The sequence below is a fragment of the Corvus kubaryi genome, unplaced genomic scaffold, assembly GCF_017639235.1.
Source record: "Corvus kubaryi isolate FWS band 111438036 unplaced genomic scaffold, C.kubaryi_AGA036_p1.0 37396, whole genome shotgun sequence".
In the NCBI taxonomy this organism is placed as follows: Eukaryota; Metazoa; Chordata; class Aves; order Passeriformes; family Corvidae; genus Corvus; species Corvus kubaryi.
Window position 1 is genome coordinate 8,205,140 of NW_024581135.1, and position 15,431 is coordinate 8,220,570.

General features: G+C 40.3%; 1 protein-coding gene across 1 annotated transcript; it reads left to right on the forward strand.

The window, feature by feature from the left end:
• Positions 1–371: 371 nt before the first annotated feature.
• On the forward strand, positions 372–9,839 carry DDX18 (DEAD-box helicase 18). The gene is made up of 14 exons (XM_042041126.1): positions 372–562; positions 661–849; positions 1,862–1,996; positions 2,512–2,647; positions 2,961–3,061; positions 3,161–3,360; positions 3,448–3,562; positions 4,425–4,564; positions 4,769–4,930; positions 5,862–6,014; positions 6,683–6,796; positions 7,256–7,312; positions 8,292–8,469; positions 9,103–9,839. Exons 1-14 carry the CDS (start codon positions 445–447, stop codon positions 9,243–9,245), a joined length of 1,941 nt encoding a protein of 646 aa, XP_041897060.1. The 5' UTR covers positions 372–444; the 3' UTR covers positions 9,246–9,839.
• Positions 9,840–15,431: the final 5,592 nt, after the last annotated feature.

Consider the following 15,431-nt stretch of genomic DNA (forward strand, 5'->3'; position numbering starts at 1 on the left):
GTCACCATCCCTGAAGGTATTTAAACAAAGACTGGTCGTGGCACTCAGTGCTGTGGGGTAGTCGACGTGGTGATTTCGGTCATAGGTGGGACTCGATCTTAGAGCTCTTTTCCAACCTAACTGATTCTTTCATTCTGTCTCTTTCTCCCGCTGAACACTTGTAACCATGGGTGGAGGCAGCACCACCGGGCAGAGGGGTGTTATGAGGAGGCTGCGGGTGGTTTGTGTGGGACACGCCGAGCCCCTCCTCTCAGGGAAACCCGGGGCGTGTTCCCCCTCCGCGGCCGAGACGGGGGCCGGGCCCCGCGCGGCGCTGCCTCCGCCGTGCCCCCAGAGGGCGCTGCCGGGCGCCCGTGAGGCCCCGCGGGCGGCGCTTCCGGCGGCTCCCGGACGCGGCCTCCCCACGTGTGCCGGGAGCGCCGAGTTCCCGCCGCCGCTGCCGCGATGTCGGTGCCGGCGGCTGCCAGCAACCTGCCCATGCGGCTGCTCCGCAGGAAGATCCACAAGCGCAACCTGAAGCTGCGGCAGCGCAACCTGAAGCTGCAGGCGGCCCAGGGGGCAGGTACGGGCGGGCGGCGCCGCGGAGCCTCTCCCCGGCAGAGCGCTGGCGGAGCTGTCGCTGACTTTGTGTTCTTTCCCCTCTGTCTCTCCGCCGTGCAGTACCCCCGCCCAGCGAGGCGGCCTCCCAGGGACCCCCGGAGGAGGAGGAGGTGGAGGAGGCGGCGGTCCCAGAGGTGGATGCGGCGGTCGAGGAGGGTGCAGAGTCTGCGGAGGCAGCCGGACCCCGCAGCGGGGAAAAGAAGAAAAAGAAGAAGAAAAAGAGGAAAGCGGTGGCCAATGGAGGAGATGGTGCGTGTTGTTAGCAAATACAGCGTGTCTCCCAGGGCTGAGTTAGTCTGGGAGACCCGAAAAGCGCCTCCTTTGGGTTCCCGCCGCGTCGGGGGAACTTTGAAGTGCCATGTGCCGGTCAGGTGTGCGCTTAAAGTCCCTGAGGTCTAAAGCTTTACCTCTTTCATTCCAGCTATGATATTTGAATTCTTAATTCATACTAGCAGCCAATTTAATTGTTTCACAAGATTCTGCTTTCTAACATTGATTGGATGTTTTTCTTGTTTATTATTCAAATACCTGCCCTGTGTTTCAGGGTAGAGCTCTGGCAGATGGGTGCTCTCTGTGCCTGGCTGTGCAGCCAATACAGCTTTTTCCAACATGTCCAGCGTTTGGCAACATCAATATGTTACAAAACTGAAGTATACTGGAAAACTACAGAAAAAAATAGCGCTTCACAAATATGCTAGATTTCCATATATTTTTTACATATATTCTTATAGATACATATACAGACATACATGAGGAATAGAAGCTTCCAAACTGTATTTGATTTTTGTGACACTCATCATGGTTATGCCAGTGAAGAGGTTGCTTTCCTCTCTGAGGATTCAGGTACCTAAAATGCAACATTTTACATATCCTGAGCACAAATGGTGGGGGAAATTTAGTGTCTGTATTGCAGATGGGAAAGAATTTTGTAACTCATTTAAGGACAGTTTATCTTGTTTCCACTCAAAATCTCACATGACATACATCAAGCTACATTGTTTCACTATGCGAAGCAGGCTGTGTGGAAGGAACTTGGGGATTTTTTGCTCTGTGCCTCAGAAAATTCCGTAGAAACTTTGCCTCTCCTCCAGCCCCCTTCCACCCCATTGAAAATTGTGATCTTTGTACGTGGTTTACAGACTAAAGGAAATTCATTCTGTGGAACAATGTTTTATGATAACCATGACCATAATAGTTCCATATTATTAACCATAACCATGATATTTCTAACTGACCTGTCTTCTGTAAAATAACACTCCAGATACAGAAGCCAAAAAAGCAAAAACTGAAGAAGATGAATCTGCAGAGGTAGAAGATGGAGATAAGCAGGACTCAGGAGAGAAAGAAGTGGAAGAGGAGGAGGATGAAGTGCCCAGTTTACCACTAGGTGTAACAGGTACCTTGTGTTCTCTTTTTCATGCATGTGCAAAATCCCATGGCCTAACACATTTCTTCCAGAGCAAATTGCAGTTTTCAAATGAGCTTTGCAAGTGAGGTGTTTGAGTACATGATGTGACACTGGCAGCTGTACAGTAACCCAGTTACTGTTCTTGGAAATTTGCATTATATACACACCTGTTGGTCCTAAAATTACTAGTGAAAGTGGTTTTTAAACCTATATATGCACATGCTTATCTGTAAAGGAAGAAATCCATGAAGAGCAAGCTGGAGATGTAGAACTAGTAAATTTGGCAGAAGAAACAATACATTCATCTTCATTCTTATTAACTATGTAGTTTTCTTATGAACTCATTAATGGAGTATTTTGCCAGTGTCTTTGGATTTTATGGTAGCGTGTGATAAGAAAAAGTCCTTTGATTTTTTTCATATAGGTCAATTTGAACTGGTTAATCTCAGATGGCAGATGAAATTGAAGAAATAAGATAAAATATTTTTCATTTTCCCCTTCAGGTGCTTTTGAAGACAATTCTTTTGCTTCCCTGGCTGGTTCTGTCAGTGAGAATACATTGAAAGGCATAAATGACATGGGGTTTACACACATGACCGAAATTCAGCATAAAAGTATTAAGCCACTTCTGGAAGGCAGGTAAGAAATAGGGCTTTTTAATCACTCTAATGACCCCAGATGTTTTGTAAATTTTGCTGGCAAGCTACACACATGAATCATAGAATTGAATCATGGAATTGTTAATGTTGGAAAAGACCTCCACAATCCAGCCTTTCACTGACCGATTGTTGTGACCTGCATCTGCCAGCAGGCTCTTAGTACCAGCTCCACTGGTCTTCTCTAAGCCATGTTAGGTTTTTACATTGTCAGCATTGATCAGAGTGGGATTGTTCTTTTCTCTTTTTCTATATGGTCAACTAAATACTTCTTTTTCTGACATTGCTGCTTGCAGGGATATTTTAGCAGCTGCAAAAACAGGCAGTGGAAAAACACTTGCGTTTCTCATTCCTGCAATAGAGCTCATCTACAAGCTGAAATTTATGCCGAGGAATGGTAAGGCTCTTTGTTTCACAGCTGGATTTTACTGTAGTGCAGCCATTTAGAGGGTTGTATGAGTTGTAACTGACTCCTGTCTGATTGATGTATTTTTAGGAACAGGTGTTATTATTCTTTCTCCTACTCGAGAGCTGGCTATGCAAACCTACGGAGTTCTTAAAGAACTTATGAATCATCATGTTCACACCTATGGTCTGATAATGGGGGGCAGTAACAGATCAGCAGAAGCACAGAAGCTTGGAAATGGAATCAACATCATTGTAGCAACACCAGGAAGACTACTGGATCATATGCAGGTAGATACAATATTGATGTCTAATCAGGTTATTAAAACATAATAAAACTCTTTTCCCTGTCTCACTGTGAATTTGTTAATCTTCTAGAACACTCCAGGTTTCATGTACAAGAACTTGCAGTGTTTGGTAATTGATGAGGCAGATCGAATCTTGGAGGTTGGATTTGAAGAAGAAATGAAACAGATCATAAAACTTTTACCAAGTAAGAAAAAAAAAAATCTATCTTTCCTGGAAATCACTTGACTAACATGATGTCTTCTTTCTGACTCAATTATTATAAGAGAAGTCATTAATTTTTATAGTTCTGTAAATGAACTTCATAGTGGTTGTCTTACTCTGTCCCTTTTTTCTGCTACCCAGCATATATTACTTGTTCAGCATAATTTGTCTGAAGAACAGAGTTTTCATATGCTCTTTAGAGATACAATTCTGTTCATATAAAATCCTTTTAGTTTAACATCTACATTTTCTCATTCATTTTTCTCTGCCTGTGTGTTTCCTGGAATTCATTATTTCCTAATAAGGTTTAAATATAAGGAAAAAGGTCTTTGACTTGCAGTTCAATATTTTTTCATACCTCCAAGACCAGTATTTTAAAGAAGTTTAAGTATTTACCTTAAATTTTTCTTTTCCTATTTTTTCATTCAGCTGTTCCTTGTAATTGATGCATTAAACACAATCTCAGAGTTGTTTTTCTTAAACAAAAATATTACAGTATTCACAGAAATTAATTTATAGTTAGAAATACAATGTTGGTCTCTGTTTAAGTCATTGTTTTGCGTCTAAATTGGATTGCAGCTGAGTATTAACATTTTTACAGAGAGACAGTACTGTGTTTTGATAGCTGTTAGGATTTTGAGGGTGGGGACAGCTGAAATAAACATCGTGTACACCCCATAATACAACTACAGCCCTTTGTAGGCTATGTTTATAGCACTATGTTTGAATTAGAATTGAAAAAATGTAGAGGACTTGTCCAGGAAGGTTTGCAGTTAGAGATTTTATGGACTCGCTATTTAAATTCTTCTTTAAAACGTGAGGCTGTCTTTCCAATGTTTTTGCAGAGCGCAGACAGACGATGCTTTTCTCTGCCACACAAACCAGAAAGGTTGAAGACCTGGCAAAGATCTCTCTGAAGAAAGAGCCACTGTATGTTGGGGTTGATGATAACAAGGAGACAGCAACAGTAGATGGTCTTGAACAGGTAAGACACAAATGTTAGTGGGTGTGTTTTGTGAACACCAAGCCCTGCGTGGTTTTTCCTTGGGATGCTTCAGATGTATTTCACTGTTTAATTATTTGGTGTGGGGTTTTTTCACAAAGTAATCTTTTCCTGATGTAATTGTGTTACTGAAACAGAAGTTTGCTCCTTGCTACTTTTATTTAACAATGTTTAAAAATTTTGCAGGGCTATGTAGTGTGTCCATCTGAAAAAAGATTCCTTCTGCTCTTCACATTCCTCAAGAAGAACCGGAAGAAGAAACTGATGGTATTTTTTTCTTCATGTATGTCAGTGAAGTACCACTATGAATTACTCAACTACATTGATCTGCCTGTTTTGGCCATTCATGTAAGTGTCTTATTCATTGATTTATTTTTAATTAATCTGATAGTACCTGTTAACTCTTACTGACTTTACATTTACCTTGTTTGTTTCAGTCCAGTTTCTAATAAGCAAGACACCCTGCTCACAAAACTGATCATGGTCTTGATTAGTCTGTAGAGAATGGAGATAAAGCAAAGATTATGTAATAACAACACTTCAGTAATCAGACTTGCTATTTTTCGAACCAGGGCTGAACGTTGATATTAATTTATGCTCTGTATCTAGCAACATTGCTGTTTTCTTCCAAGGGTTTGCCTTTCACAAGCACTGAAACTCAATATGTGGAGCAAAGCTCTTCTCAGAGAAATCCAAAATCTCTGATCCCTGAAGTGTTTGTTGCTTTTCCTAAGGGCAGGGTGATGTCTGGATTTACTATGCCAATTCTTACCATTTGGACGAATATTGTAAATTTTTTGTCAAAACCACAAAATGCATAGTTTAGAACAAAGAATTGACTGAAAGTCTATCAAACTACTACTAACCACAGTAGTAGTTACAACTAACCACAGATGTCCTTTTCTATTTTGTTTTGGGGGGACATTTTTTGCTATTCTTCAATAGAACTGTGACAAGTATCTGTTTTGTTTGGTTGCTTGCTTTTTTAACCTGTGATCTGTCTAACATATTGCTAGACTTGCAAATGTCCTTTTTCTGAACTTGAAACATACATGTTGTCCTCATGAGAGGAATGTCTATTCAATTTTTAATATTTTGGGAGATACAGGGTAACCTCTGAGAGATGCCACTTCATGTAACCCTGTGCCATTTATTTTTTTCTTTGTTTCTTCACTGCAAAATAGTCCTGCTTGGTCTGTACAAGACCATGATTTGGAAAGATGTCTCAAACCATTTTTTTAGTTGCTATGTCATCCCCAGTGTGTTTGTTTCCTTTTAGGGGAAGCAGAAACAGACCAAACGTACTACAACGTTTTTCCAGTTCTGTAATGCCGAGTCTGGAATACTGCTGTGCACTGACGTAGCTGCCAGAGGATTAGATATTCCTGAGGTTGACTGGATTGTCCAGTATGACCCTCCAGATGATCCAAAGGTAAGTTAAGGAAGCAGACAAGAGTCACAGCAAGAAATCAATCTACAAACTGAGTTGCAGAGAAAAGCTGGAACTGCTGCTTGACAGAGGTCAGGATTCAGCCATAGTCATATCCAGCTGCTGCTTTCTTTCACCTCCTTCACCAGCTCCTAGGAAATGCTGTTCCTAGCCAAGACCTTTGTTGCCTTCTTAAGAATTGCTTTTTAAAATATTGTTTGTGCTGTGAAATTAAAATCTAATCAGCTAAACAACAAAACACTTCTCAAGAGGAGTGTGAGTTTACAAATGCATGCCAGAGCTTTTCCAGTTGAAATTTGCTTTTTGTTTAAAGATAATATTCTTATTTGAATAAATGTCTACTGTAAACAAGCAAAATTCAAAAAACTCAGAAGTTTTGACACATAGACCAAAATCAAGATTTAAATTTCAGTTACAGCAGACTAAGATTTTTTTCTTCAGTGAAAGATAAAATACTTCAGTCAGGGGCTCTGTCTCAGCCTGATGTTGCTTTGCACCTTCAGCGCTTGCTTTCCCTCATCCACTGTCAGTGCCAAGAAAAAATCTTACCAAATGAATGATGCATTACATTATACTGAGGTTCACTTCAGTGTATTTTTTGTTGATTATTGAGACGGCCTGACCTTGTTGCTTGTTACTCTTTCCAAAAGGAATACATCCATCGTGTTGGTAGGACTGCCAGAGGAATAAACGGTAGAGGACACGCTCTGCTCATTTTACGACCAGAAGAATTGGGCTTTCTTCGTTACCTAAAACAAGCCAGGGTAAACTTCTGTCTACATTTATGTTTTTTTACTGTGCATCTGGTTTTTAAAGGCAAAACCTGGTGGTTTGGTTTGTTTCTTCAAAGCTCAGTTTCATTTTGTTTAATTCCAGAAGAAGCACAGCCTTCTTCTAAAGGTAATCATTTTAATAGAACTGCACAGAGTTTCTTGGTTGCTCTCCTTATGGACTTGTTTTGTGACTTGTGACTAAAGTGGTTTAACTTCTAAAACAAAAGTGGTAAAAAATGGTGTCATACTGAGTGTCTCTATTACTCTAGCTTAAAGGAAGTGATAATACTGTCATATTGATGTAAAGGCACTTTACAGATACAGCTGTGGTATTAAAAAAAATCTGTTATCTAGCAGGTTGTTTTCTATTTGTCCTTGGTCTTAAACACATTCACTGTATTTACACAGTGTAAATAATTTTGATACTTCATTTCTTCTTTTGTTTTTAAGGTACCACTAAGTGAATTTGAGTTTTCTTGGTCAAAAATTTCGGACATCCAGTCTCAGGTATGACATGGCTTTATACTTCAAATGCTTTTGTTATTTTATTATAATTTACATGGAGAATGTTACAGTCTATAATGACTGCAGGTCACAAATATGTGTGCTTGTTTAGGAATGTTAGTAAATAGTCCATGTGTATTTTTAATTAGATGGTGTTAATAAAGCTCAGCATCAGCTAAACCTCTTTAGTGCTCCTCTGCTACAAAAATAGCCAAGGAGCACAGAGTTGAGTGGAATAGCATAGATAATTCTGAAGATGTGAATTTCTATTGTTGATTACCTCTGTGAATCATTCTTTTGATAAGAGCTCTGTAAAGTTTCTTTTCAGTAACTGGAATTTAAAATAACAGGTGCAAGAAGCAGTGAAGACAGTCCTTACAGAGAGAGGTTCCTAATTAAGTATAATCAGGAAGAAATGACGCCTAATGTAGCTTATTTTTAGTATGCTGAATTAATGTATGTTAAACATCAAATGAGACACTGGGATCTAATGAGTACTGGGAATTGGGCCCACATCAAATAAAATGTCTCAGTCTACATTGGTGTACCTGCATTTTGGTTTAGAATTAATAGTGCTGGTTTCACAACACATTTTCACCACAATAGATCAGACTGTGCACAGAATTGCATGGAATCCCACAGTTCAGATGTCAGGCTGGAAATTCTCATGCACATGGTTTCATGTCCTTCTTGATTCACTTGTTTGGGACAACCCAGTTTAATATTTCTGTAAATTTTCATGTTGCTGCGACTTTGCACTGTACTGCACTGTAATTCAGTTTCAGGCTCTTTTGTCCTTCTCCTTGTTTATAAAAGCATTTTTACACCTGTATGTGCAGGTTGATGTCACAGGGCAGTTTTGCTGAAGCAAAGAGTGAATGTCATTGCCACTCACACAGTAAATAATCTTTTAAATATAATTTAGAGCCTTTTAACAGCTGTGATTGTTTATGTCTCTTACGGGGTTTTTTCCCCTCACCAGCTGGAAAAACTGATAGAGAAGAACTACTTCCTTCACAAGTCAGCCCAGGAGGCATACAAAGCTTACATCAGAGCTTACGACTCCCACTCTCTGAAGCAGATCTATGATGTCAACAACTTGGATCTTCCCAAAGTCAGCCTTTCGTTTGGTTTTAAAGTTCCTCCGTTTGTTGACCTCAGTATCCTTTTACTGCAGTGGTTCAAAGCTGAATTCCTGCATTATAAATGTTCATTGCTAAATTCCTATGGTACCTCAAATTCTGCTGTTTTGTTATGGGGGTTGGGGTTTTTTGCTATTAATCATAAAAATGAATCATGCTCCAGCAGTACTTTATCAAAGGAAATGTAAATATTGCAGACATTATAACTGCAAAATTGCCTACAAACATCTAGTTTAGCACATGTCCATGCTATACAGGCTTTAGTTGCTCTTGGGCAGATTCTGGAATGCACACATATTCCGAAGTATTGTTCTCCTCCATGGAAAATTATGTTCATTGAAATCTGCTTGCTCAAGTTTTGTAGTCATGGAATATTGACATAGAGGGGCAAGAGCAGGAAATAGAAGACTGTATCTAAATTACTGTCAAACCTGACAGTGGATGGAATTTGAAGCAGTAGTACTTTGGACCGTTTAATTGGACAGCTGGAGGAGTATTTAGAACCACAGGCATAAAGTTCTGGGTTTCTCTGTAATTAGGCAGCTCAGCTTTTTGTGTAACTATTTTTTCTCATGTCAATAACCCTTACTAAACCCAAATGCAATATTTCAAATTACTCCTTTTAAAGTTCTTTAACCAATAAAATTTCAGATGTGAACAGCAACCATGGCAGAAGACTACAGAAAAGAGGTGGAGGTGGGGGATTTGGCTACCAGAAATCAAAGAACGTCCACAAAGCGAAAATCTTCAAGCACATCAGCAAGAAATCTGACAATCGGCAGTTTTCTCGTTAATTATGGTCACTGAAATGCCTTGGGGCCTTGGGATAGCCTACCTTGATCAAAACCATCTGGCAGCTGCTGCCAATTTAAACAGCTCCTTTCACATTTTTAGGTCTCTTTAAGGATTTTTTTTTTTTTCTTGGAACATCTTTTATTTTTCACTTCAGGAAGACTCTTTGGAACTGAGGCTAAAGGAGAATATGGGCAGCTAATTTTGCCATACTTGTAAGGAAGAAGATCATTTAAATTACCTTAAGTCAATACTACAGAGATTTTTATTAAAGAAAGGGAGAATACTTTTAGGTTTTATAGAAAAATTTGCTTTACATTTACCCTTCTTTCTATGCATACCTCTGAAAATTGTTAGAGTGGACAACATAAGGACATTGTGAGATAAAAAGGTTTTGCTCACATGAATAATTGCAAGGGATTTTAATGCTACAGAACTCTACTCTGGCCATCAAATAATGCTGAAGAATATAGGAAGATTCCTTTAGAACTGAACCATGGATGAATAATTAAGGCTGTATGAGCTTGTGATTAATTTCAGCCATGGTATCTGTATAACAAGTACAGTGTACAAAATAAAAAACATCTCTTACACCATTATGGGACATGATTAATACTGGTTTAATGTTGTGATATAATGGGAGCACTCTGACAAAAATATTTGGTTTTCCATCACACTCAGTTTAAATCTGAATTTATTCATCTAGTGATGTCTAGTGTATTTGGCAAAGAATTAAGGAAAGCAGATGACATAAATTGAAGCATTCAACCCAGGCAGTGTTTTCTAAGATGCTCCATAACCTTGATGAAGTAAGAAGTTCTGCAATTGTATCTTGTACATTGCAAAAGTGTATTGCTTTTTGGTTTTAATACACCAGATCAGTGATGGGCAAAGTCAAAGATACTGCCACAGGACTGAGGGGGTGGAGAGACTCAATAAAAGAAAAAGTGAAATGGGGTATAAATATACTAGAAGGGTATTTTGAAGGAAGAATGTGAAAGACTGAACTGGAAGAGGGAGGAATACACATCACAGACAGGAAAAAATGTGGAGACTTCAGCACAAGAAGAATACACAGGTTGGGTAAGAGAGTAATTGTATTACATATATTATTTCCATCTCTCTGCCATTGAAGCAGTAGGTAACTGCTCTTATGGGGCTACAGTGGTGGTGGGAAGTGTTTAAAAAGTGTTCATGCATTAGTGAAAGACTAAAATGTCACAGCATCCAGAAATGTGGGCCACATGCAATTACAGTAAAACAGCTTTTGATGTATATTTAAAACGTAACCCAGGAGCAGTTACGAATACAATTGCATAAGTAATTATTCCAATATAAATTGGAATGTTATTTCTTAGGTCTTCTAAAGTAGCATGTTAGATTTAAAACTGATACATGCATTGAAGTATTTAAAAAAAAATCAGTGAACTTTCTTTTCCTCCTTGGAGAAACCAGATCGTTTGCGGGGGGGAGAAATAATAGGACCATTCTGTTGCCAGTGCTTCCACCATTCAGAACTGAGCATTGCCTGGTTTTCCCTCTTTTATGAAATGGCTGACTTTAGACCCTAGTGGGCTTTTCAAGAGTTTTAATGTCACAATAATTTTGTTACTAGAATTTGAATGTCTTGTGCTTCTAAGCTTGCAATGAAATAGCAAAATCTCCTCTGAAGGGTAAACAGTGCTAAACATGATGCTTGTCTCATTGAGTTCTAATCTTTGATTCTGGGTTTTCTTATAAATTTATAAATAATAGATGTCAAAGTAATTCTCATGTCTTTATTAACAGCACATCTTAGGAGTTGTCTCTCAGATCTACATCATCATACAGTTTAAGGCTTCTGTTTATACCTGCCAGCTGTGCAGTTACTGTATGGGAATTAAATTTCATTAAAGCAAAAGAAACACTGAGGGACTCATTAGATGAACTGCAAAATTAATTACTTGGAAAGAGAGGTAAGCAGAGCTGCAGTAAACCACTGTGAAGATCAGAGTGTGGTTATGTGGGCACAAGCAGTGGCTGCAGTGGTATGGAGTATTTGTTTGGAACAGGAAAAGAGCTGGGATGTGGAGTCAGTGACCACCTTTCTGACCATGTGCTCATGGCCAGGACTGGTTGGGCTTAAAAGTGCATCAAAATTGCTGCCACTTCTCTATATAGGCAAAGGCCTGTCTCACAGAGAGCTGCTTCTGCCTGTCACTGTTTTGGGGACAGCAGGCTAACTGCTTTCCCAGCAGTTTCAATACTCCGGCTTCACCTAATTTTTTCTTTGGAAGAGCTGAGGCACTGTCAGCTTCTAAAGTCTGATACGTGGAAAACTGACAAAACAGGGCTTGGCAAGAGCCTGCACAACTCCTCCCTATGATATTTGGTTTGGTTTTTCTTAATTTCTGAATTTTCTAATAGGAGGAAATCTTTGAAACAGTCTTACCTAGGAGATAGACTGGATGGTATTGCTCTAGAGTAATAGTAGCTTACACTGAAGAAAAAAAGTTAATACTGTTACTTAAATGTAGATGTGCAATGGGTGCACCTTGCCTGTAGTAGCTACCTAGTCAGCTCTAATTTCCTGATTAAGTGGAAGAGAAATTCATGACCTAAGTGGGAATTAAAAGCTTCCTGTCTTGTGCAGATGCAATTACCTTTGCTTTGTTTATGAAATCATAAATGACAAATAGTTTCTGATGAAATATCTGCGTATTGGGCAGCATCTATTCCACTGGCATTGCAAGAAGTGCAAAAGATTGTCAAACTGATTGGAAATCTAACGTTTCCTTTGCAGCTTCCCCTGTCATCAATCTTGTGAGCAGTTAATAGACCTCAGCCATCAGGCTCTCAAGGCTTGTCTCATAACACTGACCGATCGGTTGGGGACTAATATTGTGTGCCTTGAGAAATTGCTTTCTTCCTCTGAGGACCTTGACAAAGAAATTGGACTCTTTAAACCACTTAAGGGGGTGATCAAAACTGTCCTGCTTGGACTGGGAGATGTTTTTGACAGTTCTTGGAACAGGCCCATAAAGGAGAACTCTGCTGCCGAGTTACTGCTCATAATCATGAAAAATCTTGTCATGATCCAAGTTTCCTGTGCCATAAAGCTGCCGAGTTATAGACAAGCACAATGCTGGTCAGAAAGTGTTGCCATCAAATTTTTTCAGGGTGAATGTCACAGGTGGAGGGTACCTTTATTGACACTGTAGAGCAAGAATAGTTGAGGACTGGGTAAGGTATTATCTACCGAGGTCTGCTGTAAATAAGAAGCATGTTTCTATTTTGGCAGTAATTAGCCTTTTTGTTTGATGTATGATTTGATGACTCAATTTAAGTAAGCTACCAAAGCTTTAGATACCCAGATGATTTGCTTTCGAGCCAGTGACCTGAGACTCAGGGAAAGCAAGCTCTCACAGGAAGGGTGAAAAGGACTATGTGATTTTTAAAAGTAACATTTTAGTAGAGGAAGAGAGGGTGCTGACAGGATACTGCACAGGTCTGTGACTTTTGGTTTTAGCTCTACCATTGCCCTGTTTAAGAGATCATTGTCCAGTTACTTCAACTGCCCAAAACTTTACAGAGCACTGAAAAGAGCCAGTAAAGAACCATCATTAGCCCTTGAAAGGTGAGTTGATGGTTTGGTTTGGGTTTTTTTCAAACTAAAGTAATGCTGAAAGAAGCCTATAATCAAGGGGGCTAGGCATACAGAATAAAGTCTATCACTGCTCCTGGCTTTTGCTGTTAGTTTGATTTTCTTGGGATTTTAGCTGACAGGAGAATTCATGCAACACTTTCTGAGGCTTTCGTTTGTCCAACGCTTTTAGATTTATAGAAGATGTTGAGCCCTGACAATAAGAATCCACCCTCTTGAACTGGAATGCTCTTAGCTGCTGAAAAATCTGCTCGCTTGCATCAAAGTCGTAAATACCATGATGTTGCTTCTGTCAAATCTCTTTATTGCACAGCTGCTTGGGGAAGAGATTACACTTTTTTTGCTCCTCTTAGCCACCACAATAAACTTTTGATAGGGAGTTGTGAGGAGAGGTAGAGGGAAGATCCCATTAGAAGAAGCGAAGAGAAATGGAAAATTGGGATCCTGTCTAGAACCACATGCACTTTGCTATATAGGTGTCATCCAGCTTAAGAACTGCATTCACTTTTCAAAAAAAGTCCCCAAAACCTTAGCATACTCTCCAATAGCAGTCCATCTTCCCAAACACTTTTGTAAGCTGCAACACTGAAAAACATAACCATCTACTATTTATTCCCAGTTGGTCAGAATTTAAAATTAAAAAAAAAGGAAAATTGTAGGCTCTGCAAAATCCTGTAAAACAGTTACAAAACTTCCAAACTCTCTTCTATTTTGGCTGTCAGCTGAAGATGTTGAGCCACCTAGGGCTTTCTGGGCTCTTCTATGAGCATTGGCAATCACCTATGAATGTTATTATTATTAATAAAATCAATACTAGCAGGCATTTATGTGACATCTAGATTCTCCATCACATTTTCAATCATAAAAGTATGGAACCAGCTGTCAAAGGACTTTGGAAGGTTTGTTTTTTGTCTTGAGCTGAAATTCTCTATGTATTTCTCAAATTAATTGGAGGATTTATATAACTGACTTTTCTAAAAAATGCTTTGGAAAGGAAGCTGGTTTTCTATTAAAGAGGATGGAATAAAAGTGCATCTGCTAGAAGCTTTCATAGTACTTTTGGATCTAAAACAAAAAATGGAATATAAGCAAAGACATTCAAGTTCAGTGTACTCCCTTTATAATGATCTAAAAATAATCTCTCTCTAAAAGATAAAACCAAACTTCGGGACAATGTAACATTAAATTATATGTATTTGCTATAAAAATACAGCATCACTTCATGGGTTGAAATTCTGTTATCTGGATGAATCATCATCCTCCAGAGCTGTTCCTAAGCTGCATGCTGTCCTTGGAAGTGCTTGGAAACAGGGCGCTGTAACAAAGCTGGCCTGGGCAACTGCTCTGTGGGGAGGACAGACACCTCCTCAGCACAGCTGAGCAACGGGGAGCATGGACAGGAATTACAAGGATGCAGCGAGGGTTAAGACAAGAACTTTCAGACTTACAGAAAAACGTATTACGACAAGACTGGGTCTGAAAAGATTCAGTTAAAGAGAGTCCTGAAGTGATGTTTGGTAAAGTGATGAGGACTAAGAAACACGTTTTGCAATTCCTCACCTCTGTCACAAGTCCTTTTCTCATCAATTCTCAGGTGAATAGGGAAAAGTGAGAACGGGTGCAAAGAAGATGTGAAGTAATTAGACTTACAAGAGATGCCTATTTTCCACCCTTTTGTGTTTTGCATCCCTCCGACTTCTCAGCCCACAAAGCGCCAAATATCCAAATGGAAAGATGACATTCTCTTGTATTCACTGTCAATTCTATTGTCCATGTCCAAGCCCTTGGTCCCATATTTGACTGCTTATTTTAAGAGCAATGAAATGGTTGGTGGGAGCACTGAGGGAACATGGCAGGACAGGGTCGTGAGGAGAAAGGGGTGTCCTGTAGCCTCATGGGGAGAAGGGGGTGTCTCGTCACCACCTGGGTCTGTAGGACACAGACTACTGCTGTCTACTTGGCCCTGGTGAGGCCACATCTGAGCACCGTGTCCACTTCTGGGCTCCTCAGTACAGGAAAGACAAGGAGCTACTGGAGAGGGTCCAGCAGAGGCCACAAAGGTGATGAGGGGTCTGGAGCATCTCTCTTATGAGAAGAGACTGCAGGAGCTGGGCCTGTTTAGTCTGGAGAAGACTGAGAGGGGTTCTCATTAACGCACATTAAGATCTCAAAGACAGGTGCCAAGAGGATGGTGCCAGACTGTTTTCCGTGGTGCCCAGCGACAGGACGAGGAGTAATAGCCATAAACTAAAACACAAAAAATTTCACCTCAATATGAGGAAGAACTTCTTTACACTGAGCACTGGAAAAGCTGCCCAGGGAGGGCGTGGAGTCTTCCTCTGTGGAGATGTTCCAAACCCACCTGAAGGTGTTCCTGTGACACCTGCCCGGGGTGACCCTGCCCGGGGAGGGCGGTGGGACGGGATGATCTCGAGAGGTCCCTTCCAGCCCCGGCGGTTCCGTGATTCCGTGAGCAGCGGGTGTCCCGCCCCTGACGGGGCCGCGGACAGCAGCCGGGGAGGCGCCGCCTCCCGCCGCCCCACAC

What these genes read in the sequence shown, in the direction of transcription:
- DDX18 (XM_042041126.1), top strand. Translation starts at nt 445, where the DNA reads ATGTCGGTGCCGGCGGCTGCCAGCAACCTGCCCATGCGGCTGCTCCGC. An exon ending in GGTGGCCAATGGAGGAGATG is followed by an intron (nt 850 to 1,861) that starts GTGCGTGTTGTT and finishes ATAACACTCCAG; the next exon opens with ATACAGAAGCCAAAAAAGCA. An exon ending in TTTACCACTAGGTGTAACAG is followed by an intron (nt 1,997 to 2,511) that starts GTACCTTGTGTT and finishes TTTCCCCTTCAG; the next exon opens with GTGCTTTTGAAGACAATTCT.